General features: G+C 37.8%; 3 protein-coding genes across 3 annotated transcripts; 2 read left to right on the forward strand and 1 right to left on the reverse strand.

Annotated features, from left to right (window-relative positions):
• Window positions 1-617: 617 nt before the first annotated feature.
• Window positions 618-18,634, forward strand: LOC117303219 (syntaxin-binding protein 1-like). The gene is made up of 18 exons (XM_033787360.1): window positions 618-645; window positions 4,709-4,758; window positions 5,457-5,538; window positions 6,306-6,382; window positions 7,427-7,505; window positions 9,131-9,237; window positions 9,686-9,834; window positions 10,212-10,296; window positions 10,859-10,989; window positions 11,414-11,518; window positions 11,958-12,033; window positions 12,398-12,463; window positions 12,884-13,103; window positions 13,531-13,640; window positions 14,130-14,231; window positions 14,559-14,650; window positions 15,384-15,544; window positions 16,154-18,634. The coding sequence occupies exons 1-18, from the start codon at window positions 618-620 to the stop codon at window positions 16,216-16,218; spliced, it is 1,785 nt and encodes a 594-aa protein (XP_033643251.1). The 3' UTR covers window positions 16,219-18,634.
• A 1,538-nt stretch (window positions 18,635-20,172) lies between these two features.
• LOC117303222 (ubiquitin-related modifier 1-like) lies at window positions 20,173-22,525 on the reverse strand. The gene is made up of 5 exons (XM_033787364.1): window positions 22,451-22,525; window positions 21,651-21,724; window positions 21,442-21,523; window positions 21,191-21,239; window positions 20,173-20,755 (listed from the first exon to the last, which is right to left on the reverse strand). Exons 1-5 carry the CDS (start codon window positions 22,501-22,503, stop codon window positions 20,687-20,689), a joined length of 327 nt encoding a protein of 108 aa, XP_033643255.1. The 5' UTR covers window positions 22,504-22,525; the 3' UTR covers window positions 20,173-20,686.
• A 36-nt stretch (window positions 22,526-22,561) lies between these two features.
• On the forward strand, window positions 22,562-26,116 carry LOC117303221 (prefoldin subunit 6-like). The gene is made up of 4 exons (XM_033787362.1): window positions 22,562-22,658; window positions 23,501-23,571; window positions 23,771-23,895; window positions 25,070-26,116. The coding sequence occupies exons 1-4, from the start codon at window positions 22,592-22,594 to the stop codon at window positions 25,188-25,190; spliced, it is 384 nt and encodes a 127-aa protein (XP_033643253.1). The 5' UTR covers window positions 22,562-22,591; the 3' UTR covers window positions 25,191-26,116.
• Window positions 26,117-26,301: the final 185 nt, after the last annotated feature.

A 26,301-nucleotide genomic window follows, 5' to 3' on the forward strand; every position in this document is an offset into this window, starting at 1 on the left:
AAATAAAGGGAAGGTATCCAGGGTTTATTATTTATACATAGACTGTTTCAAGCTGATGATATAGTCCAAACATGGAAACTCTACCTCCATGGTCCAAAATATCACCTGGAGGAGACCATGGGTGTTTGACGTCAATATAGACATTTTGATTGTTTTTAATATTATTGACAAAATGGGATGATGTAACTGTTCTTCCCCATTAGAGACCCACACGTCATCAGACTGCAATTTTATTTTTAGACCACAAGATCAAAACTGGGCTTCCCATCCAGCCATCATACACTAATAATTTTCTCCACTGTCAAACCAGGGAGGTAACCTCCATGGTCAAACAAAGTTTTATCATCGAGGTAGAAAAATAAAATACACCAATATAACAAATACCCTATTGTTTTTCATATATATACACGATTAAAGCTTCTGAAATGATTGATAACATGGAGCAATGTTGATACATTGACTTTGGTTTGGTTTACAAATGAGTCACTGTTTTAATCCTTTTAATACAACCTGTCGTAAATAATTATTGCATTATCATGCGCGCGCGCACCAATAATTACGTGCCTGAATAATTCTTTTACCCAGAATTCCTTTCGACAAGTCATATAAAAAACAAGATGGCGCTCAAGGCGGTGGTCGGTCAAAGTAAGTTCGCTATGTTTTTGTTGAAATTATGTCTGATAATGAAGAATTTTATAAAAATAATGACTTGAAAGTGCGGAACTTTATTTCAGCATAATTTTTATCCGATATTTTTGTGGCAAAATGTGAGTGTTATGGATGAAATTTCATTTGAAAGCCGTGTGTATTTTTGTTGTAATTTCTTTTTGGTGTGTCGTCTCCCCCCGGACCCGCCCACCTCTCACACCCTCCTCCCCAGCCAAAACAACATGAATTTATTAAAGCCGTTCTCTACAAATACAATGGGTATGTGTCCACAACAAAGTCGCTTAAACAAGGTCACCGACTGGTTGAGCAATCCTGCCCTTTATTTGCAAACTCCATAAAAAAAATTAAAAAAAATAGTGCACAATTTTTGAAACAGAGACAGAGTACTGTCTAGAAAAAGACTTCCCCCTCCGCCTTTCTGGCCCACAACGACTACGCCCAAGTAACTTCAAGAGGTAATAAAAGAAATTTCAAATAGAAAGTCACGTTTTAAGCCAATATTTCTTCGGGATATCGCCACCACTTTTTCACTCATTTTTACAGCAAGGGATATATCACTGAGGTAAATTAGATACTATATTATTTCATATCATATCAAAAATGAAAAAGTGGTGGCGCCATATGGAAAATTTTCCATTACTTCCCCCAGTTGTCACACGCACAAATGGATTTTGTAAAATCCTGTCAAATTTTTGTGGAAATTTAAAAACTGGATATCCAAATTGTTGACTTGCAATACATTCACATGAAAATTACAGATAAAGCAGGGTGTCTAGATTTAAAACAGGGTGTCCAAAAGACACACATATTATGGAAAAGAGGGAGGGGATTTGCTGTGCAGCTGTCATATTGGGGGTGTGGGTGGGGGAGATTGTAACAGCTATGGGCAAGCTAATCTTGAACGTCGAGGGTGTATTTTGTTGTGGATGACTATGATGGTGGGCGAGATGACTGGTTTCCATTATTTCGGGTCCTACTACTTGCCGCCAACTCGCCGTCAACTCACTTGCGCCGTCAACTCGCCGTCAACTCCTCCAATATACATTTAAAATCCACAAAAGAAGCATAGAACTGTAAAGTATCAGCTCAAACAGCATTCGCGTAAGTTTTAGGTCATATTTCGGAACAAAAATTGAGTTTTTTTCTTGTGAAAAAAAATTCTGGAAGCCGAAAAACTGTCGACCGCCATCTTGCTTTTTCACAATGATTAGTCTTGGCCAAAGATGTCAACTTTTTTTTTATCAACACAAAGTCGTTTTTGTGAATGAATTTGTACCGAAAACCATGAGAAATATGTAGTTTAGCCCAGACTTAACACTTCCGTGCCCCCTTTTTATAGATTTTTCATGTAAATTTAATGAGTTGACGGCGCGAAAATGAGTTGACGGCGAGTTGACGGCAAGTCGGCGAGTTGACGGCAAGTAGTAGGACCGATTATTTCAAAGTCTATTTTCTGTAACCAAGATAAGCTAATTTTATACAGTCAGCTGCACCAACTTGTCTATCAAGAAAACCTAATAATAGGCCTAACTATCCATGATAATAGACCGATCCATTAAGCTCCGCCCCATTGCGTATTGACCAATCACAACGCAACGAAGGTCCGACACTAAGGTCCAATATGCGTGCGCGTATGCTTGGCGCGCTCGGCAGAGTTGTGCAGAAAGGCATTGGAGAGCCCAACGTGTTCTTGCTCACACGTGCTTTGTGGGCGGAGCCTACTGGAGTGGTCTATTGTCAATGCCAAAGTACATATTATGGTAGTACAATGTATGCTGTACAAATGTTTTTTTCTAGTCCCATGGTATTGTTTACCGCTCAATGTGGTTATGTACATGGAATAATACACTGAGGTAAAAATATGTTTTTTTTATAGATTGTTTTTCTTCTTCTGTCAAGCCTCTAGTGATTAATTGAATTTATGACAGTTTTGTGCTAATATTTATTTTTGGGGAAGAACAGGGATGTCCACGGAAAATAGATAAAAAGAATTGGGGAAAATTATCAAGAGATAGTTGAAAGAAGAAAAAACATTATTTTGTTGTGCTTAGCTACTATTTGTGCTTTTAAGCAGAACTGTTAAATTGGGCCCTGGAATTACTCGGGGACCATGTTGCTTGTTAGCCTCAGTGCCCCTGCAGAAGTTTCCGAGAGACTTTAAAGATTTTCCTCTGGAAGTGCCCTTTGTAAATTTAAAATGGCCTTGCCCCTCAAAGATGAAATCCAAGGCCTTTATATATTATATGGTAAAAGAACCTTACAGAATTGGTAATAATAACAAAAATCGTGAAGATCACAGATTTACATAAAACTTACACGGTCTAATGATGATGATGATAGAAAACATCCCTTGAAATATTTCTGTCTGAAATATCTTATTTGATGAGAAATAGATTTAACTAATTTCCCATTTGGAGTTTATCGCTCAGTGAATGTTTTATTTGTTTTTGTTTTGGCATCGATGCAATGCAAAATGTGTACTAAGGTTTTCACTATTTTCTCAGGACCCAGATGGCCGATAGATCTCAAACTTCTACAGGTTTGTCGAAGGATTACATAAAGTGATTACACTGCCAGCAACTGTTTTGTTATAAAAAAAACAATTCTGTAATGTTCCTTTAAATAAGGATATCTTTTGCAATACTGACCTAGCCAGCTGAACCACTTGGATTACATTCTGATTGGTCCTCATGTGTTTTAAATGGCATTTTGCCAGCGGACCATTGTTTTGGAAGATTGAGTGGTGTGTAAAGTGTACTGGGAAATGTAATGTGTGTTTAGTATGATTGGCAAAGCATGGGAAATGTAATGTGTGTTTAGTATGATTGGCAAAGCATCCTCTGCTTTGACTGATCATCAAAGCATACTTACTCACATGAGATCCAATTTACAAAATTACAATTAACATAAACATGTACAAACATTGTAGCTCTACATTTTGGTTCATATTTATATATATTCATACATAGTTGTTACAGATTCCTGTAAGTGGCGGCTTTCCGCTGTTGGATGTCAATAAAAAAAAAAATTAAAAAAAATAATTATAAAATTCAAAATAATACAAACACCGTCCTCACAATCATGGAAAAAAAGAAAAGAGTTACGCTGCTTGAATTTGTCAGTGAACAAATATTTTCCCCTTGGGCCTTTGCCTTCTCCCCGTTTGCCTGTTATGCACAAACACCTTGCAATAATATTGACCCCTCAGTATTCACTCAAGCAGATCAATGCAATTAACATATCATGTACACCACACAGACGGATGGGAATATTTTACTACTTACTGTATACATGATATGCATAATTAGCCTGCTGGCGCTGGAAGGGGTAATGCCTATTCATCGCGTTAAAGGATAGCTGTAATTGAATTTGGGATCCACTTTGACGTCCAAGTCAGTGGTTGAAAAACATTAACACCATGATACGTGTGTAGATCTAATTTGCTGTGAAGATCCGTCTTTGAGAACTTGCCATTTATTCTACGTTTTGTCTACAGAGTAAACTGAATGGAATTCCTTAAAAATTGCCACGCAGGGCACAACTGCACAGTTTGTCATCCAACTTGTACAGGGCTTGTTAATTTTGGGTTTTTTTTTTTTTGGGGGGGGGAAACCCACTTAAGACCAAATTACTTTTTTATTTTCTGGTGTTATGTTGATTGTAAATGTGTACTGTATTTACATGTACATGTACTGTATTTACATGTATGCAATTATTAGCTTCAATTATTCCAGTTTTATGTGTGTACAACGTATTATGAAAATTACTGTATTCTAAAAAGTTTTTAAAATTTAGTTGTAACAAATATGGAGTGCTTTGGCATATTATTATTAGGTATGCAATGTTTACAATGTTTTACATGAGGTTTATGTGCCAGACATGATAACTTTACTATGTTGTCTGGCGTATTCTCCCCAAATTTTCAAAAGATCAAAGCAAAGATTTCCCAAAGTGATATCAGATATGTTGAGTTTTTTTGGTGGATGATTTAAAGATAAACTTTAATCGTAGAGAACGGTGCTTGTTTTTCCTTCTGCAGGGATCCTCACAGAAGTGTTTTCTCCTCTGAAGAAACCAAATGAATGGAAGGTAAGGCAAAGGGTATGATTTGGGGGGATTCTCACTTGGGGAGATTCCCATTTGGGGGGATACTCACTTGGGGAGATTCCCATTTGGGGGGATTCTCACTTGGGGAGATTCCCATTTGGGGGGATTCTCACTTGGGGAGATTCCCATTTGGGGGGATTCTCACTTGGGGAGATTCCCATTTGGGGGGATTCTCATTTTGGATAAAGACCGGGGATAAAATAGTCAATTATAATTTTCTTAAGGTCGGCCAATATCCAGTTTCTTTGGCATTAAGGAACTGAGAATATTTTAAAATTGCCCTGAACAGGATGCCAGGCCATCACAGGTTACTATCCAGAATTTTACTCCTGTGTGTAGAGAAGCAATTATGATTAAGTGCCTTGCTCAAGGACACAAGTGTCGCAACCGACCAGGCAAGGATTCAAACCCACAATTTGAAATTACAGAGCTTGAGTCCACAACCCTAGACGGCTTGGCAATGACACCCCACAAGTCGATAACTTGATCTCTTTTTACATAAGAACAAAAAGTAGAAACAAGAACTCAATGAATAGGCTCATTTCAGCCTTTGAAAATTTGAAAGGGGACCAGACTCTTCCAGCCTCAATTTGTTTACATTGCTTCAAAAGGAAGATTCCACACGATTGTGCAATGATAATGGTCTAGATCCCTGACTCTTGTTTGTCTTTTTCCCAAAGGTGTTGGTTGTAGACCAGCTGAGCATGCGCATATTGTCATCATGTTGCCGCATGAAAGATATGACCAATCAGGGCATTACATGTAAGTAGTAAATGTCGTAAAGTCGTGCAGGTTAAACAAACGTCATACATTCTTCACTGGCACTTCTTGAGGTAGACGGCGGTTTCTTTATTAAGCCCCCTTAATCAAATTAAATACAGGGTGAGTCAGTCCTCTGAAATGAAGTCAATTGGAGAAAACCTTGTTTGGAAAACTATAAAGTGCAACAGTTAATTTTGGTTGTTTACGACCAAATTTATGTGCTGAAAATTGTGCATGATTTTTCACTATTGTCTTATAAACTCACAAAATAAATTAGGCCCAAATGTTATTTCATGTAAAATTGTTGATCACGCAAAGTCTGAATACTTTCTACAGCTATTTGTTCAGCTCTGATAGTTTGGGAGGTTATTGCAGAAATTACTGCTCAATATTCTTTTGCTAAGCATTAAACATTTGTGCATTGTAAAATGCTATAGTTGGTAACCTTATTCTGGTAAGCATAATTAATGTTTTGCTTAGCAACTTTTTAAGCAAACAACATTTTGCTTTAGCAGATAATCTTGCCTACAAAGGTTTTTATACAGGGGTGGTCTTTTTTCGGAGTGAATAATTGGACTTCCTTGAGCAAGGCTATGTTTTGCGGTAATACCATTTGTAATCTTGATTGGGTAGTGTTGGTTCTGAAAAGAACCAGTCGTTTAATGACTCCACATTTCAATCAGTATGCTCTGGTCGTCTTCAAGTAGTTTAAAATCTTACTTAACATGCTGTTTATTCATGTACAATTTGTGTATGTTTAATAATAGTGGTGGAAGACTTGATGAAGAAACGTGAGCCTCTACGCACTCTGGAGGCCATCTACATCATTCAGCCATCGGAAAAGGTACCAAAAGACGGCTGTTTTAATTTCTTCTTTGTATCTCTTTGGAAGGATCTAGTTATTATTATTTAAAGGCAGTGGACACTGTTAGTAATCACTCAAAATAATTATTAGCATAAAACCTTACTTGGAAACAAGTAATAGGGAGAGGTTGATAGTTTAAAACATTGTGAGAAACGGCTCCCTCTGAAGGGACGTAGTTTTTGAAAAAGAAGTAATTTTCCACGAATTTGAATTTGAGACCTCAGATTTAGAATTTTGAGGTCTCAAAATTAAGCCTCTGAAAGCATGCAGCTTTGTGTGACTAGGGTGTGTTTTCTTCCATTATTATCGTGCAACTTGGACGACCAATTGAGTTCAAATTTTCACAGGTTTGTTATTTTATGCATATGTTGAGATACACCAAGTGAGAAGACTGGTCTTTGACAATTACCAATAGTGTCCAGTGTCTTTAATAGGTGTTTTTTTTGCATTGGGATAAAATTTGTATTTCGTTAATGTTGGTACCATAGCTTTCCTGAGCTCGTTGAAAAAAAGAAGAAAAACATTTTTGCGGTACCTGCTGCTAACACACTGGATACGAAGGGTGATCAGTTTATAAATGGTGTAGTCCTTTCAGGGAACAACAGCACAGGGATTGTGATGGGGGTTCGATGATGAGGAGGGTTCACAATATTTAGTTTGTGGTGCACATCATTGCACAGAGATTAACTCAGCAGAATTCAATACAAGGCCTCGAAATAACCCACAGCACCCACAGCAATAGCCGTGGTGCCCTTTAATAATAATAATAATAATAATAATAAGACTTGTAATGCACACATATCCACCCTGCTGGGTGTTCAAGGCGCAGACATAATTGTGCTTAGCAGAGAGTATCAAGACAAGACAATGGTTCAACTGGCAGACGATTGCAAAGTTCTAATTCAATTTTAACTTTTCCTCAAAGAAGGGCTTCTTACCAGGGGAAACTTTGTTAAATGCCCTTACATGAACGAAATTTAAGACCTGTAATGTTATTTGTCTTGATTTTGTTTTTATTGACAGTCTATCACTCAATTGATCAACGATTTCAAGGAGCCGCTCAGCCCCCAGTACAAAGCAGCCCATATTTTCTTTACAGAATGTAAGTGAATAAATCTTGTGTATTCGATAATGTGTTGTTTTTATGACAGAAAATCTGTTTTTTTACCCCTCCTCTCCTAGGGCCACTGATTTTCCGTTTCAGAAAAGTGCAAATTCCGTTTGGCAAAAACGTGAATTCCGTTTCAGGCACAAAAAATTCCGTTTCATGTTTTTTTAATTAGATAAAAGGTTGTTTAATACCCAGGGACACACTTATAAAAATCAATTTGAGATAAGTTGCACTGTTGACTTCGTAAAATGTTCATTTGACCTGACAAATTTCAAAAAAATACTTTTTTTTATAATTGTGGATTATTTTGTATACTGCTGTTCTAAAAAGGTTGCACTGTGACTGCAGTATCAATGCACATGATGTGATAGACTTGATTCCAAGTCTAAAACTGCAGTTGATTCTCTGCATCAGCCACATTGTAGGCTAATGACAGGAGTGTATCCACAAGAGGGCGCTGTTTCAGCATGATCAAAGACTTGGGAACAAGTCTATGGACGTGACCATTCTCCATCCACAAACAAAATGTCAGCCATTTTGTTTTCGCTTTGGCGACAGAATGTTGACAGTTTACGGTTTTATTTTAGACCTTTCCGAGATGAAAAAACATTGTATGTGTTCTTATAGATCATAGGTAAGCTAGTTTGTGTATTATTGTTGGTAAAAGAGAGGGAGAAAATGCAATTTGGGTGAACAAAAAATGTTTAAAACGTGCCGCGAATAATGCCCTTCGCTTAACCATGTTAACAACGTGTGTACATCATGTGTGTAAACATTGAGGATGGTGTGAAGTAGAACAGAATGATCCACGGTTACGATCTCGTACTTTTTAATGGTCTGATTTCTGATGCCTTTTTAGTTTAACAAAAAGAATCTTAATAAAGAATGCAATTTCAATAGTTTTGGCGTCAAGAAAAAAAAAAAAAAAAAAAAAAAATCAAATTTTCTGAAATCCCGTTTTCCGTTTCAAAGGGCGGATTCCGCGAATTCCGTCCGTTTTCCGCGATCGCGGAAAATCAGTGGCCCTACTCTCCACCCCCCCCCCCCAAAAAAAAAAAGCTTTCCCGCTCGCAAGCTTTCCCGTTCGTAAGCTTTCCCGCTCGAAAGCTTTCAAGTTCGCAAGCTTTCAAGTTCGCAAGCTTTTTTTTTTTTTTTAACAGCCTTTCACGTTCCTGTTTATTCAATAGTATGGTTAAATTGAAAATAATAACATGGTAAAAATGGAGACAAACATGTTTTTGAAGTTAAATATTGTATCGTATAGTTTCTCTTCTGAGTCTTTGTAGTTGAGTATAAAAAAATATAATTGATTTTGTTTTATATTTGAGCATTTTCCTAGAACACATAAAAACCCTCAAGGAATTTGTTTTGGTCTGATGTCATTGAGAGTCTGATGTCATTGATATTTTATTTATGGTCATGACGTTAGTTGATCTACAATAGTTTCCCAATTACAGCTAACGAGTTTATGTTGTCTATAAAGAGACCTGGGTCCAAAAGAACACAAGATAAGAATTCCGGGCAACTTCTTAAAAGTCTGTAAAGGCGGTGCCTATTGTTCAGTATCTGTGTCTTGTTTGAGCTCGGTCGTGTAATGAGTACGTTCTGCAACACAGGTTGCCCGGCTGAGCTGTTCACCACGCTGTGCAAGAACCCGGCGGTGAAGAACAAGATCAAAAACTTGAAGGAGATCAACATCGCCTTCATGCCGTACGAATCATCGGTGAGGGTCAACTTTAGATTTTTGCCTCTACTTCATTCAGAATGTTGTCATTTTGGCATGTGATTTCTTCTCATATTCACCTGATTTCAGGATGTCTTTTTCAAAATCTACTCATGCCGTTATCCTTTTTTTGGGGGCAGAAAAAAGCAGTCACTGACTGGAGAATGAGGAAATCCACATTGTGTCCCAACTACCATGTCACGTGTACAATTTGTGACTGGTATCCTGCTCATTTCTTCTCTGCTGAAAATCGTTGAGCAATATTCTCTGCTTAAATTGAGCTCGGACCAGCAAGCAAATTTTTTGTACAGGACTTTTCACATTTTGTCAAATCTCATCAATGGTTGGATTATATTAATTAGCAAACTGATTATTTTAATTCGCACTAAGCAAATTTCAAATGTGAAAATAACCGAATGTTTTAATGATTGTTTTTTTTTTCCTGCAGGTTTTCTCTCTGGATTCTCCCGAGAGTTTCAACATCTTCTACAATCCAACACGTACAGCCAACCGCACCACCATGATTGAGAGAATCTCAGAGCAGATCGCTACCCTCTGCGCGTCCCTCGGTGAATACCCGGCCATCAGATATCGCAGGTCAGTTGCTTAACACAGAAGGGCAGGCCTGGAGTTTGCAAGACACTTAGCCATAGACCTTATCGCAAATACCAATGCGCAAGCGCAGACTGTTGAATGAGGTGCATTGTGGGATATATATGGATCAAATTTGGATACCAGCAAGACCACAATGCACCTAATTCCAAGCTTTACGCGCGCGCCCCGGTATTTGCGAAAAGGTCTATTGTTGCTGCATCCTTGGTGACAAGGCCATTTTCATTTGCAAAGGGCACTGGTTGTACTCAACTCTGTAAACTCAAATGTCAAAGCTGTGCAGGATATGCTGTGGAAGATCTTTTTTTTTTACGTTATCAGGAGCTGTTTGTTAATGATTGTCGTGATGATTTTCTTTGCAGTGATTTCGATCGGAATCTTGAAGTGGCTCAGATGATTCAGAGTAAGCTGGACGCCTACAAGGCCGACGAGCCTACCATGGGAGAGGTTAGTATCGCATCATGATAAGTCCTTTTATAACGTCAAAATCACAGGGTGAGAAATTTCAGAAAGTTTTCTGGGCCCAACTTCATAGAGCTGCTTATGAAGCAGACATACTTGCTGAACAAATGTCTGCTTAGCAGAAATAAGCATGATGCCAGTCAGAAATGGCACATGTGACATGTGGCTGGTAACCTTACTCTGGTAAGCATATTTTTTAAGGCTTAGCTTATTTTTATGCTTTTAAGCAGTTTTATGAAATTTGGCCCTGGATTTTGACTTTGTTGTATATGCTTAGTGAAAAGAAGCAGTTGTTTGATACTTTATACATATATAGGAATGATGCTCTTTGATCCACTTTTCCATTTTTTCTACCATTTTTATAAGGACTTTATCTTTAGGATATGTACGTCTTGCACGCTCTCCGAAAATCAGAGCATACTTATTGCAACGTTGAGTTGTTGACCACTAGTTCTTTTCACATGCTGCTATCCAAACCTCTTTTAGTTAGCATTAGCAGCCCCTCTGTAACCTTGCTATCTCTCGCTCTGTCTGAAAAAAAAACCAGGGTCCGGAGAAACATCGCTCTCAGTTGATTGTCGTCGATCGTGGATTTGATCCAGTGTCTCCTCTTCTGCATGAACTGACGTTCCAGGCCATGGCCAACGACCTCTTGCCCATTGAGAATGACGTCTACAGGTCAGTAAAGAGATCATTTCCTCATGTCATTGCAACATGGTCGCAACTCGATTCTGCAACCAAGTCAAATCTTGTACAAACAAGCTCTGTCTACAGTATCAATTATGTTATAACAATTAAATAAGAAAGCGTTCTGTGTGTTTGTCTATTGGACTCAATCTATATGGATAAAGATTCTGCAACTTCAACTACTTCTAAATACTAGTTGCTACCTAGTTATTATCTCTATTTACCTCTATTACTCAAGTTAGTACATCTACCTCTAGTTACCTCTAGTTACCTCTAGTTTCTACCTCTACCTACTAGGACTGGATGTTTGATGTTTTGTGTTCATTTAATGCTACAACTATCAGATAAGGAGAGCAGTTACAATGACACAAAATATTATCAAAAGACAAAGTTCCCGTCTGTGTTTTTGATGTAGGTATGAAGCTAGTGGAGGGGAGATGAATGACCAAGAGGTGCTCCTGGACGAGAACGATGATCTGTGGATTGGTCTCCGCCACCAGCACATCGCTGACGTTTCACAGTAAGTACAGATGCCAAACAAAATAATTTGTAGATTCTTTTTTTTTTTTTTTTTTTGAGAGAGAGAGAGACATCTTTTTACAACACAATTCTTTTGGGTACAACAAAGCGTGAAGTTTCTCGTTTGGAAGGAGTGCTGACTCTGAGAACATTCTACTGGTGCAGCATATAAGGATTATCTAGACCCCCACCCTCATCATCTCATGAAGAGGACTAGAGTAAGCTAGTCGAATTATCAAGACAAACCCAAGTCTCCTCAGACCCAACACTCCTTACAAGAAGAGATTTTGTTGCAAAGTTATACCTGCAAAAAATTCAAGTGCTTCTACATAATGAAATCTCTCGTTCAAACGGTTTCCTCCTCGTTCGACTCAGGACCTCTCCCCCAGCCTCGTTTTTCTCCTCTCAACTGACCTTTTTGACTTTCATTTTTACAACAGGGGCATTACCACTCAGCTGAAGAACTTTGCCAAGGCCAAGATTGGCGGCAAGATGGGTTCCGAAGGCTCAGATAAGGTGAGAAGAAGTGTACAATATTTTGGCTACGATTGTTGCTAAGGAGTGTGCTATAGACCAATCCGATGAAACAAAATTGGTAGCGCCCTCTATTGAAAAAATTAACCATTGCGGTGTCTTTTTGTGCACAATCTATGCACTGAAGACACCGCAGCAAATGGCGCGCGGTGCTCAACACTTGCGCGCCCGGATCGGTCTATACTTCAGTACATAATGACTCCAAGATCCAGCGGTAGTTTGAGCTGCCAATTAAGACACAGCCTTTTATGGTGCAATTTTCTTTGCTCATACTGTCCTCTGTTTGGATTGTTGAAGATTACTCACTGTTCATCGTTGACTGTTATTTTTTTTAATTTTTTTTCAGACGAGCGTCCGTGATCTGTCTCAGATGTTGAAGAAGATGCCACAATATCAGAAGGATATGAGAAAGGTGAATATTGTTTTCAAAATAAAATTGATGACATCACAATGATGAACTCAAGGGCACAAGTGTCATGACTGGGTATATAATGCCACATCCTCCCAAAAGGTACTCAAGGTGCTGACATTAGCTAATCGAACGATCACACTCGCCCTCTCGTGGTGACGGCTTGCACCTCAGGTCACCCCAAGTGACCCGTTCCACAAGCAGGGCACTGGGGGCTGACCCAGGTGAGCCCCATCAAAGTTATTTGAACGTACCAAGGCAGACCGGGGTCGACTCAGGGAGATTAAACGAACGCACCCATAGTGGGGCTTAAGACTGGGGTAGACATACATTGTACGACTCCGGTCTGAGGCATATTTTGAACTGAGGGTCCATGGAGTAAAGGGAAAGAAATCTGAATTCGTCTTTTCGTTCTTACCGCAGTACTCCACCCATCTGAGGCTTGCCGAGGACTGCATGAAGCAGTTCAAGCCGTTGGTTGAGAGTCTGTGCCGAGTTGAGCAGGACCTGGCCCTCGGTACCAACCCAGAGGGAGAGAGAGTCAAGGATCAGATGAGGAACATCGTCCCGATCCTCCTTGAGCAGAAATATTCCTCCTACGATAAACTCCGCATTATTCTGCTCTATGTCATCGGAAAGAATGGTAGGAAATCATAATGTGTGAAAATAAAACCTGTATTATACATTTACTAGGATAAAAACATCATTGTTTGAGTGTGTTTTCTCTTAACAGTGGTCCGCTGGCCAAATGCCAGTGAAAACACCTGTGGACCAGTTAAAATTGTCTCCAACTGACCCGGCTGTTTAGTCCAGTGTTGCAAAGCATCCCTATTTACTCTTTGTTCTGCTGGCTTGTCCCAGAAAAAAAAGTTAAGAGCAAACACTGTTTACTGATTATGAATTGATACTAGAACCTCTTTTTTCTGTGAAATGTTCCCCTCCGAGGTTGTATTTGAGAAATACTACGGATTAAGTGATCATGCAAAAACATGAACACGGTCTGGAACTATATTTGTATGCTCTACTGTGACCCTGTATTAAATCTTGTTGTACTTGATCGCTTTTTTTAGGAATCAGTGAAGAGAATATGAACAAGTTGATTCAACACGCCCAGATTCCTGAGCCAGAGAAGCCAATTGTAACCAACATGAAACACCTCGGAGTGCAAATCATATTTGACGTAAGTTTACTATTTAATAGATGTTAAATTTGCATCGGGGATAAAGAATATTAATTTTGGTTTTTACCCATACACCGATGTGTGTTAGCACTGTATACTCAGTACTTTCCCAAGTCCTGTGAAAAAAAATCACAGGCATGTTACTCGGGTGGGATTCGAACCCACGACCCTTGCAATTCTAGAGCAGTGTCTTACCAACTAGACTACCGAGGTTGCCCGGCAGCTAGAGGCAGTTTACTATTCTTGTTTTTGTTGCCTTCAACTACTTCAACTCCTCCCTCCTACTTTCAATTTTGGAGTTGAGCTTTAACTGGCTACCAGCCAAAATGTCATTAAGTTTATATTGTTAAAAACTGATGCCCCACTCATTTTATTTATAGCAAAGAAATTTGGTAAGCAGTAATTTCTGCTAAACAGCTTAATGAAATTTGGCACTGATAATGTTTGGCATGAACGATGATAATGGATTGAGAAATTCTTGATCAACAGCCCAAAGCTCGCAAGTCCAAGAACTCTGACAGGAAGGAGCGCATTACGGAGCACACCTACCAGCTCTCACGCTGGACACCCGTCGTCAAGGATATCATGGAGGTAAACAAAATGGTGGTGTTGTTGTTATGTTTTGTATTTACCACTTTGGATCAGTATTCCAAAATGTTATGTTTTAAAGGCAGTGGACACTTGGTAATTACTCAAAATAATTATTAGCATAAAACCTCACTTGGTAATGAGTAATGGGGAGAGGTTGATAGTATAAAACATTGTGAGAAACGGCACCCTCTGTTGTGACATAGTTTTCGAAAAAGCAGTTGTTTACCATGAAATTGATTTTGAGACCTCAGATTTAAATAATTGATCACTGCTGTGTTCACATATACTGTATAGTAGATTAATAATTGGACATTTTCCTTCTTTCAGGACACAATTCAAGATCGCTTGGATCAGAAAGTGTACCCATTCTTGTCAGGCAGATCGACTGCTACCAGCTATGGAGGATCAAACGCTAGAAGGTAAGATGTTACAACCAGTCAGAACTTGAGGAGTGGTTCCCCCTTGGGAACATAAATAACAAGAGTTGGTCCAAGCCATCATCATCATCATCATCCTTCGTCCTTATACGGAATAGTAGAAGCAGCTTTGATGAAGTGGTGTCAGGTTGCTTTGTCCCTCATGAGTTGTTGAGTCTCGTTTGGATTGAGATTTGTGTCTCGGGTGATGGTGTCAGTGTAGCTCATTTTCTTCCTGCCGCGATATGGATGTCCGCCAGGGGGATTCCAGAAGACCAGATGCGATATGGGTTGATCTGCTGTTCGCAAACAGTGGCCAGCAAACTGGAGAAAAAAATTGTGTACTTACTAAAGTTTTTGTTTTACCCCCCGATGAAGTGAAAAAGCAGAATAGAAAAACCAAGTAACAGATTCGGGAGCGAACCCCCCCCCCCCCCTCTAAATTTTGTATTATTTTGTTAAGCAGTATAAAGCAATGCTAGAAGTAGGGTTGAACTTTGGTAGTGAGCTCTTAAAGAAAATTGTTTTTATCCAGAAGCCTTCTTGTTCTAAAGAGGTAGTAAGCATCCCAGGGAATATTTCATCTGAAAGTTCCACCGGGGATGAGAAGGAAATCAATGAAATAAATAAATAAAATAGAATAAATAAATAAAAACATGGCTGGAGGAAATGGAGTCCAAAGAGGGCGCTATCAGATTAGTTTTCATTAATGGGTATTTTTGTGTGTGTGATACAGCGCAAGGTACGGCCACTGGCACAAGGACAAGCAAGCGACTAACTACAAGAGCGGCCCTCGCTTGATCATCTTCATCATCGGTGGTGTGTCCTACTCGGAGATGAGATGCGCGTACGAAGTCACTAAGAATCCACAGTTCACCAAGTGGGAATGCTACATCGGTAAGTGATGGGAAGAAAGGGAGGGAAAGAGGAAGGGGGGCGAGTTAAAAAAATGGTTCTTGGACTCGTCATTCCAAAATTAATACAAATACTAAATGCATACCCCTTTTCTCTATAGGATTGAACAGTAAACGTTTTCCCTTGTGAACCATAGCCAAATGCTACACAAAATGTAACTCATAGTATTTTGCACTAATGGCGTAACTTTGGCGCAAAACAACCTGAACGTCAGGTGGACATCCCACTACCACTCTTGCGAACACTGCATAGGCATGCCAGACTACAGAAGCAGCACAGTCAGTAGACTCAAGAAACAGGCTTGGACATGTGTGCCCCAGTTTGTTTCTGACATTTGACTTTGTCTACAATGACAGTCTTCGTTTGCCATGCAATATAGCATTCAGTTTGCAAATGCTTGGTCTCAAGACTGTACTATGCACAATTGTTGGGCGAAACCCTTGGCAAGTTCAACGTTTTGGAAGAAAATATGAAGCATTTCCAGTATTATACATGTACACTTGGTTTGCCTGTCTTTGTTGAAGCATATTTTCACCAATTTTAGGAAACAATTATTTACTGTGACCCCTTTTGTGGCCTTTCACTATTCAGGATCGACACATATTCTGACTCCGGAGGGGTTCTTGACAGACCTCCGTGACCTCAGTAACAGCTGAACAGTTGCAGCCAATCACAGCACAGTCGTGCTGGGCAGTGACCAATCAGAGCCCAGCCAACTTTCAAACCAACTCAACACAAGCCATACATTGCCGTCGTCCTCCTCCTCTGTGGGCGGGGCTAGGCAACGCCCACGTCACGGTAGGTTACGGCACCTTCCCAATCGTAACAGCGATTGCACCGAACCCGACAAGCACAAGCTATTACAGGAATAGCAACAAAAATGCGTGATTGGCCCTATCTGACCTGTAGAGGGAGCTATAACAAGAAGAAAAAGAAAATTCTAAACAAGAACAATCTAAACATATTTACTCAGACAATGAGCTCATGTATTTAATCACATTGTACCTGTGATATTTAAATGCCATGAACTCGGTATAAACAAGCTCTCAAATTCTCTTGTACACGCTATACTCACTTAAAAATTAAAATTAAAAGTTAAAATTTATAGCCAATATTTATCGATCATGATTTTGTGGAAAAAGTAATTTTTGGCGGGCCATCCGGTTATGGAAAAAAACATGTTTTCGTTGACAATACAATAATTGATTTGGTGCTTTGAAAAGCTCCCTCTACTGGCAGCATATGTCCAATTTAAATCAAGGGGAAACTTTCCATGGCTTGCCTGCAAGTTTTCCGCGAGTGAAATTGTTTTATTTCATAACCAAGCAATATTCAATAGATTGATGAAATCAAGATGTTGGGAAATATCAATTTTTAAGAAGTTATAATTAAATTGATTCTGTTTTGATATTTGAATGATATTTATTTCCTCATGGTTCGATTCCGCGGTGTTAAAAGTTCATAAGTTTCAGTGGTTCTGACAATCGCAGAGATGCTGTAGGGTCGAATTATATGAATAGAGATATGCGAAGTAGTGAAATAGTCAGTTTGTAAGCTTCATTTACAGATTTTTCAGACATTTTTTCATCGGTGAATAATTTATTGTTGTTGATTAAGTAAATCAGAAATAGATTAAACATTTCACTTTTGTCTTTTTTCCTGTTGTCAAGGCAGCCATTCCATGTATCGTACCCAAATATACGGAGTGCATACTAAATTTGTAAAATGAAAATACATAAATATTCTACAATTTGTCTTGGCTTTCTGTAGTGCAGTTATATCAATGTTGGACAACTTATTATAGCTCAGAATCAACTATGAAACGTGTTAACCATTTGTATGATTGTAGTCGAACCTATCCGATTGAAAATTAGTATTGAAGGAAAATAATATTTGACGTAATTTTAATATAATCTGCTGCATAGGGTATACTCGGTAAGAACTATTAACATTTTAACGATGATTGAAACGAGGAACTTTTGGGGGTTTTTTTCGAGCCGGAAATCCTTGGAGTGTTTGAGAGAAAACTATTCAGAGACGTCCGCTGTTTCATGTCGTGTTGTTAGATTGGGAATGAGGTGTTGCTTGTCATGCTTGTTTGTGTTAACATTGATTCCAGTTGGATACTTCATGAAACAGTAGTAGGCAGGGTTTGGTCGCAGACTGAAAATGAGTTCACAATGGGTGGGGGGGGGGTGCACCTTGCCCCGTATCGAGTTTACAGAAGATAGCAGCCACCGATGACATCAGTGCTAGTGTCTATAGGGCCCCCCAGGGATCTCACATTTTACTTCAAGATATCTCTACCAAGTCAGCAGTGCAATACTGTATACCTACATGTAGCGTAAAACTTTATGTACAAAAACTAAGGCATCAATATAGCTTCAAATTTTCTCTACAATTTTCTTTCTCTTCATATTTGTAAAGATTTAAATCCACAGTGTGTGATGGTATTAATTACTGGTCGAAACAATGTGGTAGATTTCTGAATTCTAAATATGTACTGATTCAGAATATAATAATTGATAAGTACAACTGTAGATAGCAGTAAACATGGAAAGTAAACAATTAAACTTTTTGACTCCTAAGATGTAAGATTGAGATTAATTATGAAGCATGGTATGTTAATAATGTCAGAGGTGTTTTGATTTTTTATATGACATTCCTTTTTCTAGTGTTAAAATAATCCCAGTGAGTTATGCCCCTGTGGTTTTGTTTTGGGTTTAAAAATTGTTTTTGTTACTACACCAATATTTGATTTCAAAATATTCTTTGACATTAATCACAAAAGTAAGGGAAATTTAACAAATCTTTAAGACCCAAAAGTGCTGGGCCAAATTTCGTAAGAGTCGGTCAAGCACAAAAAGTAGCTAAGCATAAACAAATTCTGGTTACCAGAACAAGGTTACCAACCAAACTACCATGTCCTGCTTATGTTTGCTTAGCGGGATATTTTAAGCGCTTTTGTCTGCTTAAACAGCTCTATGAAATAGGGCCCTGCAAGTTAAACAGCAAAATTGGCATTGGTCAAAAGTAAAAATAAAATGGTTATAGTTTTTTTTGTATATACAAGATATATTATTTACCCTTTTTTTTTTTTTGGGGGGGGGGGGGGGTGGGAGGGGGTCTTTTAAAATATTTATACCTACACAACTGGCATAACTAGCTTTCCTCACCTCAGAATGGTAATTATAATTTAATTTCCTTTCTTGGGATTGTGGAGTCGGATCTTGTTTTCTTTTTTATAAAGTATAAATGTTTAAGAAAGTCAAATATAAATTAAAGTTTATTGTACATGTATATTATTAATAAAATTGTATATTAGAAAAAGTTAGTTGTTGTATTTAGGATCTATGTAGATTATACAAAGCTTAAATATGTCCACGCCAAAAAACAAACAAAACAAAAACATGCAAATTGCAGGCAAAACCGTGATTTGATTGTTAATTTCATGATCTTTTTTGGGGTTGGCATCTATTTATTGATATAACTTCTTTCTTTCAATTCGAGTTAAATGGCCCTGTCACAAGATGCAATTTTCTAAGCAACTTGGAGGCAACCAACTGCAGTGCATGCTACAGGATCTTTTTGGTAACACAGCAATGTCTTTTCAAACAATGTCTCACAATCCCCAAGAAACAAATAAGGACATTGAAATAAGAATGCCATTTCTTCTTGGAGATTGCCTGGAACTGGTTTGCCTTGCCTGTAAATTTCCGCTTGTGACATGGGCTTAATAATCATACCCAGATATTATACAACTATTAAGAAATTTTTAAACAGACTCGGTGATATTAATCTTGTACTAATCAGAACACAACTGTGTTGTAAAAATAGAAAAGAAAAAACAAGTTTCTCTTATTCTCAACACAAAACTGAATTTAATTTATTATAATTGTTCATGTAAAAGTGTTGACTTCTATCATTACTTGGGAAAGTTGTCTTCACTTCTTTAAAAATCCTTAGTTCGTGTACATTTACAAATTCCTTATATTCATGATACAACAGTATAGATCAGTTGTAACTTTTCAAATCTCTGAATTAGCTAAGATACTTGTATAATCCCAACTCCATCATGTGTGTATCACGTTAATCAGTGAATTCTTGTGGCTGAAATTTGGTAACGTATTTTAAATGAGAATATTGTCATACATTAACTGTTTCAATGAAACTAAAAGAATTAAAATCAGTGCATGTCAAGTGGGAATTAGACTTTGTTTATCTTGTTTGTTGTAAGGTTTCTACGATTTAAAAAGGTGTGTATCCTAAAAACATGTGGGAACAATTTAGAGGCGTTGCTGTTAAAGGAACACGTTGCCTTGGATCAGACGAGTTGGTCTATAAAAAGCATTTGAAACCGTTTGTTATGAAATGTATATGGTTAGAAAGATGTTTTAAAAGAAGAATATAATGATCCACACAAGTATCACTCAAAATTGCACGGTTTTCTTTTTACGTCGCGAACTATCACAGTCGGCCATTTATGGGAGTCAAGCCATAAATGGCCGACCGTGTTATGGACGAGGTAAAAAGAAAACCATGCAATTTCAAGGTATATTTGTGTAGATCATTGTATTCTACTTTTACATCATCTTTTTACCCATATGCATTTTATAACAAACGGTCACAAAACGCTTGTCAAAGACCAACTCGATCGATCCAAGGCAACGTGTTCCTTTAAGCTTTTTCTTGTAAACTGGCTTATCTGGATGAGTTTAAAGCACTTCCAATGATATGATATAAATTGCACTCCTGTTGTGCTTTTTGAAAGTTCACTATTATAAGTGTAGGTAGCAGAATGTGGAATCGAATGACCATCATGACACTTCTGCCTCGAGTTGGGAAGGTAGTTCATTCTGCTCTACCAACCAGGCTCCTACTAGATCATACCCATGCCTACACCCTCAAGGACTGTGAAGTGCGTAACCCTGTTTCTAACCCAGGATTAGGCGGCAGTGTAACCCTGGTGGCAGTTGATTTGGATCGACAGCTCAAATCAGTTAAGTTTAGCTCTCACCTTGAAGTGGCCGTCTGGCTTTGTGACTTGAGCGATATCTCATAAAATTGTTTTTGTAAAAGGTCTTTATAAATACATTTCAATTTATGCAAAGAGATAAGTTATTGCTATCCTCCATGAAGTGTTGATATGAAGACTATTCTATCAGAAGGTTGCAGTTTGTAATCTAGCTCTCCCTGAAAAAAAAAATTGAAAAAAAATCACAAAATATTCACAGTCCATTATTGAAGCTACAACGATAGTCCAATTACATGTGGGTGTAAACTTATTTGGTTTGGGTTTAATTGTTTGGATAGGCACTTGAAATGGAAAGGAATTGATTCAAAGCCAATCTAAAGAGCTGCTCAAGCAGACAATGGCGCTTAACAAGAATTTTCTGCTTAGCAAAAAGCAACAGAAAACAATTGCAGATGGTAGATGTTACTTGGTATTTTTGGCTGGTAATATAATATTCTGGTTAGCAAGGTTGGTTTATACATTTTTGTATCCAGTTCATTGTCGATATTTCACAATCGTACATGAGAGTATTGATGCCTAAAGATATTTTTTTTAAGCAAACTTGTGCTTTTAGAAAATACCTCCACAAAATTAGACAGAATATAATGACGTACCATTAGCTCCCAATCGGCATCATTCACTAGCACCAAGATGCCAGGTCTCCTGTGATAACACAAAAAACGAATTAAAGAGAACCAGAACCAATTTGCTTACTTGGCCCAGATTTGTTCCCTAAAGTTCTTGAGTTGTAGTGTTTTTTATAGTTTTTTGAAGCCGATTGACAAACAGACACTGACTGGTTAAGAATTAAAATAGCTATGATTTTGGTTCCGCTGTTCACTTTGCAAAGAAGTGTGTAACTTACACAGTGCCATTTTGGATAAACAGCTCAGGTCTCTCTTTCAGAATGTTGTCTTTGATCCAAACTAAAAGTTCTCTGATATTCCCTAAAGAAGAAAAAAAGCAAAATATAAGAACACATTGAAAATTGTTGTAGGGTACACTTCACATTGGCCAATGCCAGTTTAACTTGTAAGTATTTTAGTTTGATCAAACCTCTTTACATGCACTTACATTGCTCTCCATTTGAAGTGTCCAATGCGACATCGTGTGATTTCACTTTGTCAAATAGTAATTCAGCTCCTCCACTTGAAAAAGAAAAAACAATCAGATACGCTTTATTATTAAGTAGAACTGACAGCAGAAACACTATCTTAATTTATTATATTACTTTTCTAATTAATAAGAAAATAAAAGGTACTTTACAGGTAAAGCAAGAAAGTGTGGGTGCGTACTCCATCTTACCCAATAACTAGGCATTCTCTAGACCCAGTAACTGGGGCAAAAGTGACAGTCAGACCCGTCACGTCAGGACAGTAGACACCCTTTCTTTATCATCACTTTCACATTTTGAGTTTCATCTTTATTATTTTCAATTTAGTAAAATTTAAAAATGTTTTTTTTTTTTCAATCGCTCGGGCTGTGCTATCTGAGTATCTCTGTCCACTACTCTATTTTATTTTAGTACTATATTTTATTTTAGTACTATGTTTTATTTTAGTACTATATTTTATTTTAGTACTATTCATTCAATTTCAATCATTCATTCAATCATGATAAACTTAATTTAAAAAAAGTAAACAGACAAAGTAACATTAACAAGACTTGTTAATGTTACTTTGGTTGAGGCCTACTTTATTAAAAAAAAAAAAAATTTTTTAGTAATTACAACGCAAAACCAATGGCAATGTTATTAATACAGCTAAATGTGTGACCTGCACAGTTCATGAGTTTGTTATGGTAAGTAATAATTTCATTTTAATTAAAATGCGTTGAGTTTGGTTCAAACGAATAGATAAAACGAACCAACCAACCTGAATTCAAGCCGTATTTGTAAGCCATCCAAACTTGTCCTGGGCGCTGCCATCTTGAATTTAGTCTAGTCCACCGTTAATGTCATATAGCGCCACGGTACCATGCGACGATTCAGCGCCAGATTACCATACTTAGAAAAAATGGCAGCCGACAGTGTGCAGTCAAACTTGCAAGACGAGCTTGAGAAATTCAAGACTGTTCAGAAAAGTGAGATGTTTTCTTTAATTGTTTGATTTTGCATTCATTATAGTTGTAATGTGCGTAATGTGTAATCGTATGATGTATTTCAGAGTGAAATATTTTAGCGGAAAACAGTAAAATTGAAGTCACCATGCTTTATTTTTATGATTCATCATTCAGTTTCACTCGTCAGATATTCCATACACAGCACTGAGCATATGCAGAGTGTGAGTTTGAACCGTGGGTTCAACATGTTCAAGGAAGACGTACCGGCCGACCAATACTTCTACATCCTTTAGATGAAATTTTGGATAACTTTCCGTATGGCGCCACCACTTTTTCACTCATTTTTACAAAAAGGGATATATCAATCAGGTAAATTAGATACTATATTATTTTATTGCGAATGAAAAAGTGGTGGCGCCATACGGAAACTTTTCCGAAATTTTGATGAGTAATTTTTAGTAGAATACAGCTATAATTTTGCCTATCATCCCCTTTCTTCCAAAAGTAAAACTATAAAAGTATAATTTTTTATAAAATTAAAAATAAAGAGAAGTAAAAATAAAAGTAAATTAATAATATCCTTGGCTTCAGTTACATGTGTACTTCAAGTTCAAGTTAAATTAAAGAAAGTGTGTTGAGCATGTTGGGAGAAGAGCTCGACTTCGGATTAAGATTATCGCAACATGTATCGTTCGCAACATGTCATGTATCTTTGTTCTGTTGAGCCAGTCAGTCAGAAGCCATTCAACTGTTCACATCCTGCTCTCTAGTAAATTTGTCTTTGTTTAATTCAACCCCAAATTTTTATTTACTCTTACTTAAAAACATTTATGTATTGTTAACCATTATTATCTACACAACAGATTATCAAAAAGCTGTGGAGACGAGGCAAAAGCTTGATGCCCAGCTAAATGAAAACAACATTGTCAAGAGTGTAAGTATTTTCTCTCAGGGGGTGGGGGAGGGTGGGGGGGTGGTTGACAGCTACACCGGCCATCCCTTCCTTGTTAAAGTCTGACCTGTGATTTTATTTTTGACAAGTGTTATAAATATTTCAATTACCCCTAATGCAAATGCCTATTCAATTTCACAAATATTTGTTAACATTCTGTCTCATACATTGTTTGTTATAGGAGATTGACCTCCTCGATGGAGAAGCCAAAGTCTTCAAGATGATGGGCCCCGTACTGATTCAACAAGATTTAGCTGAGGCCAAATCCACTGTAGGCAAGAGGATGGAGTACATCGGGGGAGAAATGTAGGTTGATTGGAAATTTCAATAATACTACTTTTGACTGAGTTCCTATTCAGGGCTTTATCGCACCTGCTGGGCGTCTCTAAATGTGCAGTATTTTTTCCCTGCAAGGTATGTGGACGCAGTTCAACAATGAACTAGCCTCCTGGACCACTTTGAGAGAATTGTTACTGGTTTGTACATTAACTAGCATTTGGCCAGCAGACCACTGTTGGAGGAGAACGTAGCCTTCAAAGTTAAAACAAAGTCAGGGTGTATGTTAAAGGCAGTGGACGCTATTGGTAATTACTCAAAATAATTATAAGCACAAAACCTTACTTGGTACTGAGTACTGGGGAGCTGTTGATAGAATTACACATTGTGAGAAACAGCTCCCTCTGAAGTAACGTAGTTTTCAAGAAAGAAGTAATTTTCCACGAATTTGATTTTGAGACATCAAAATTAGATTTTGAGGTTTTTCGAAATCAACATTCTGAAAGCACACAACTACATGTGACAAGGGTGTTTTTTCTTTCATTATTATCTCGCAACTTTGACGACTGATTGAGCTCAAATTGAGCTCAAATTTTCACAGGTTTGTTATTTTCTGCATATGTTGAGATACACCAAGTGAGAAGACTGGTCTTTGACAATTACCAATAGTGTCCAGTGTCTTTAATGATATTTGGTGATTGACCTTACACTGATGTGTGTTAAGCACTCTGTACTGAGTATGTTTTGAAGTATGAGACCTATTCCTTTACATATCACCATGAAGTGGTTTACAATGTGCTGTGGCACAATATGCAGCCAGTCAAACCAGGAACACCAGGACGAACCCCTTCTCGATACGGACTGTGCTCACTGATCTAAATCAGGTGGTGACAACAAACAACATGCAAAGTTTGCAAGTACAACTTGCAAGTACCTGCTGCTAAAGCATAGGATTTGAACTGCCTCTACCTACCGGGCAATTTCGATGGTCTAGTTGTTATGACACTGTTCTAGAATTGCAAGGGTCGTGGGTTAGAATCCCACCCGAGTAATATGCCTGTGATTTGTTCACAGAACCCGGGAAAGTACCAAGTATACAATGCTTTACACACATTGCTGTATTTGGGTAAAACCAAAATGAATATTTCAAATTCTACCTGTAAATAGTCGGTAATTTGTGTTCATTTTCCCTTCTTGTTTATAGAAAGCGGCAGGATGGTTTGATCAAGGATCTAGACAGCAAACAGAACGAGCATCGTGACAAACTGGCCAAGTTGCAACAGCAATTCCAGAAGACTCAAGCACAAACCATGGCCAAATCATAGCAACAGCTTTAGGAAGTCTCAAAGTTTTTATTTAAGATAGCATTTTTTTGGTGTTAGAGTGTAGTTGGTACTGGTGTGTGAGGCCGAGAAGTTTGTAGTAAGCGCGGAATTTCTTGCTTAAAAGCTTCATGAAATAAGATCCTTCTACCATGGCAGTTGCTTTCCCATTTAACTGCAAATTTAGGCCTAATTCGCTTTTATCAAAAGATGTTAGTTTTTTTACTCGTCATAATGTATCATTCTTACAGATTGCAATTTACTGTGTTATTTTGAAATTGCTTGGGGTTTTACAGTACTTTGGTTGACTACACAGAGATTCGATAAGTTTTAATTTTTGTTTTTTTTAAGATTTAACTTTAGAAATATGTGTTATATTTCTATCCAAAACTACTGGCTAATCACTAATCAGTGATGAGAAATCTCAGAGTTTAATCTGAATTAAGACCTTTTTCAATCTGTATGGTGAAAGAAATATTGGTTGTTTCATCAGATATGAAGAAATCCTGCTCTTTGATATACTTCTATAGTGCTTAGGAAACTGAGAACCTCCTTACAGTATTTAACTTTGGGCTACAGCAAGATGGAAAAGCCATCAGTTCAACATACTTCATTCAACAAATTGTATACTTCTGGTAATTACTCTTCAAGTCAATGACCATAAAAAAACATCCCTTTGAAGTACTTAAGTTTAGAGAAAGAGGTTATTTTCAACCCCAAAATTTGAATCTGAGAAAGGCTTTAGGCTTTTAGTATATTGTTTTCCTTCAAAACGATGGAGATTTGTTCACCTGTTTTCTTTTCCCTTTTTATTTGTATGCATTGAAATAAATGTAATGTTAACCCCTTCTCTGTGTACATCGTTTCTGATTTATTTATAATATGTCGCAAGGTTGGAAAATAAAGTTTGAGAGTGATAAAGAAAAATATGTCTTGACCATCCTGATTATTTAGACCATCTTGATTATTTAGAGTTAAAGCACGAATCTGACAACAGAAGGCGAAATAATTCTCGAGATGGGGTGGGTAGAGAGAGGGGGAGGTCTCATACATCAAGGGGGAGGGGGAACATGCCCGCCCCTAGTAATGCAAGTGTTTACAGCAACACATTTCC

The sequence above is a fragment of the Asterias rubens genome, chromosome 19 (assembly GCF_902459465.1).
Source record: "Asterias rubens chromosome 19, eAstRub1.3, whole genome shotgun sequence".
Lineage (NCBI taxonomy): Eukaryota > Metazoa > Echinodermata > Asteroidea > Forcipulatida > Asteriidae > Asterias > Asterias rubens.

What these genes read in the sequence shown, in the direction of transcription:
- LOC117303222 (XM_033787364.1), bottom strand. Translation starts at nt 22,503, where the DNA reads ATGGCAGCGCCCAGGACAAGTTTGGATGGCTTACAAATACGGCTTGAA. An exon ending in CAAATACGGCTTGAATTCAG is followed by an intron (nt 21,725 to 22,450) that starts GTTGGTTGGTTC and finishes TTCTTTTTCAAG; the next exon opens with TGGAGGAGCTGAATTACTAT. An exon ending in CACTTCAAATGGAGAGCAAT is followed by an intron (nt 21,524 to 21,650) that starts GTAAGTGCATGT and finishes TTTCTTCTTTAG; the next exon opens with GGAATATCAGAGAACTTTTA.
- LOC117303221 (XM_033787362.1), top strand. Translation starts at nt 22,592, where the DNA reads ATGGCAGCCGACAGTGTGCAGTCAAACTTGCAAGACGAGCTTGAGAAA. An exon ending in AAAACAACATTGTCAAGAGT is followed by an intron (nt 23,572 to 23,770) that starts GTAAGTATTTTC and finishes TGTTTGTTATAG; the next exon opens with GAGATTGACCTCCTCGATGG. An exon ending in GAGTACATCGGGGGAGAAAT is followed by an intron (nt 23,896 to 25,069) that starts GTAGGTTGATTG and finishes TCTTGTTTATAG; the next exon opens with AAAGCGGCAGGATGGTTTGA.
- LOC117303219 (XM_033787360.1), top strand. Translation starts at nt 618, where the DNA reads ATGGCGCTCAAGGCGGTGGTCGGTCAAA. An exon ending in AGAAACCAAATGAATGGAAG is followed by an intron (nt 4,759 to 5,456) that starts GTAAGGCAAAGG and finishes TTTTTCCCAAAG; the next exon opens with GTGTTGGTTGTAGACCAGCT. An exon ending in TCGTCAAGGATATCATGGAG is followed by an intron (nt 14,232 to 14,558) that starts GTAAACAAAATG and finishes TCCTTCTTTCAG; the next exon opens with GACACAATTCAAGATCGCTT.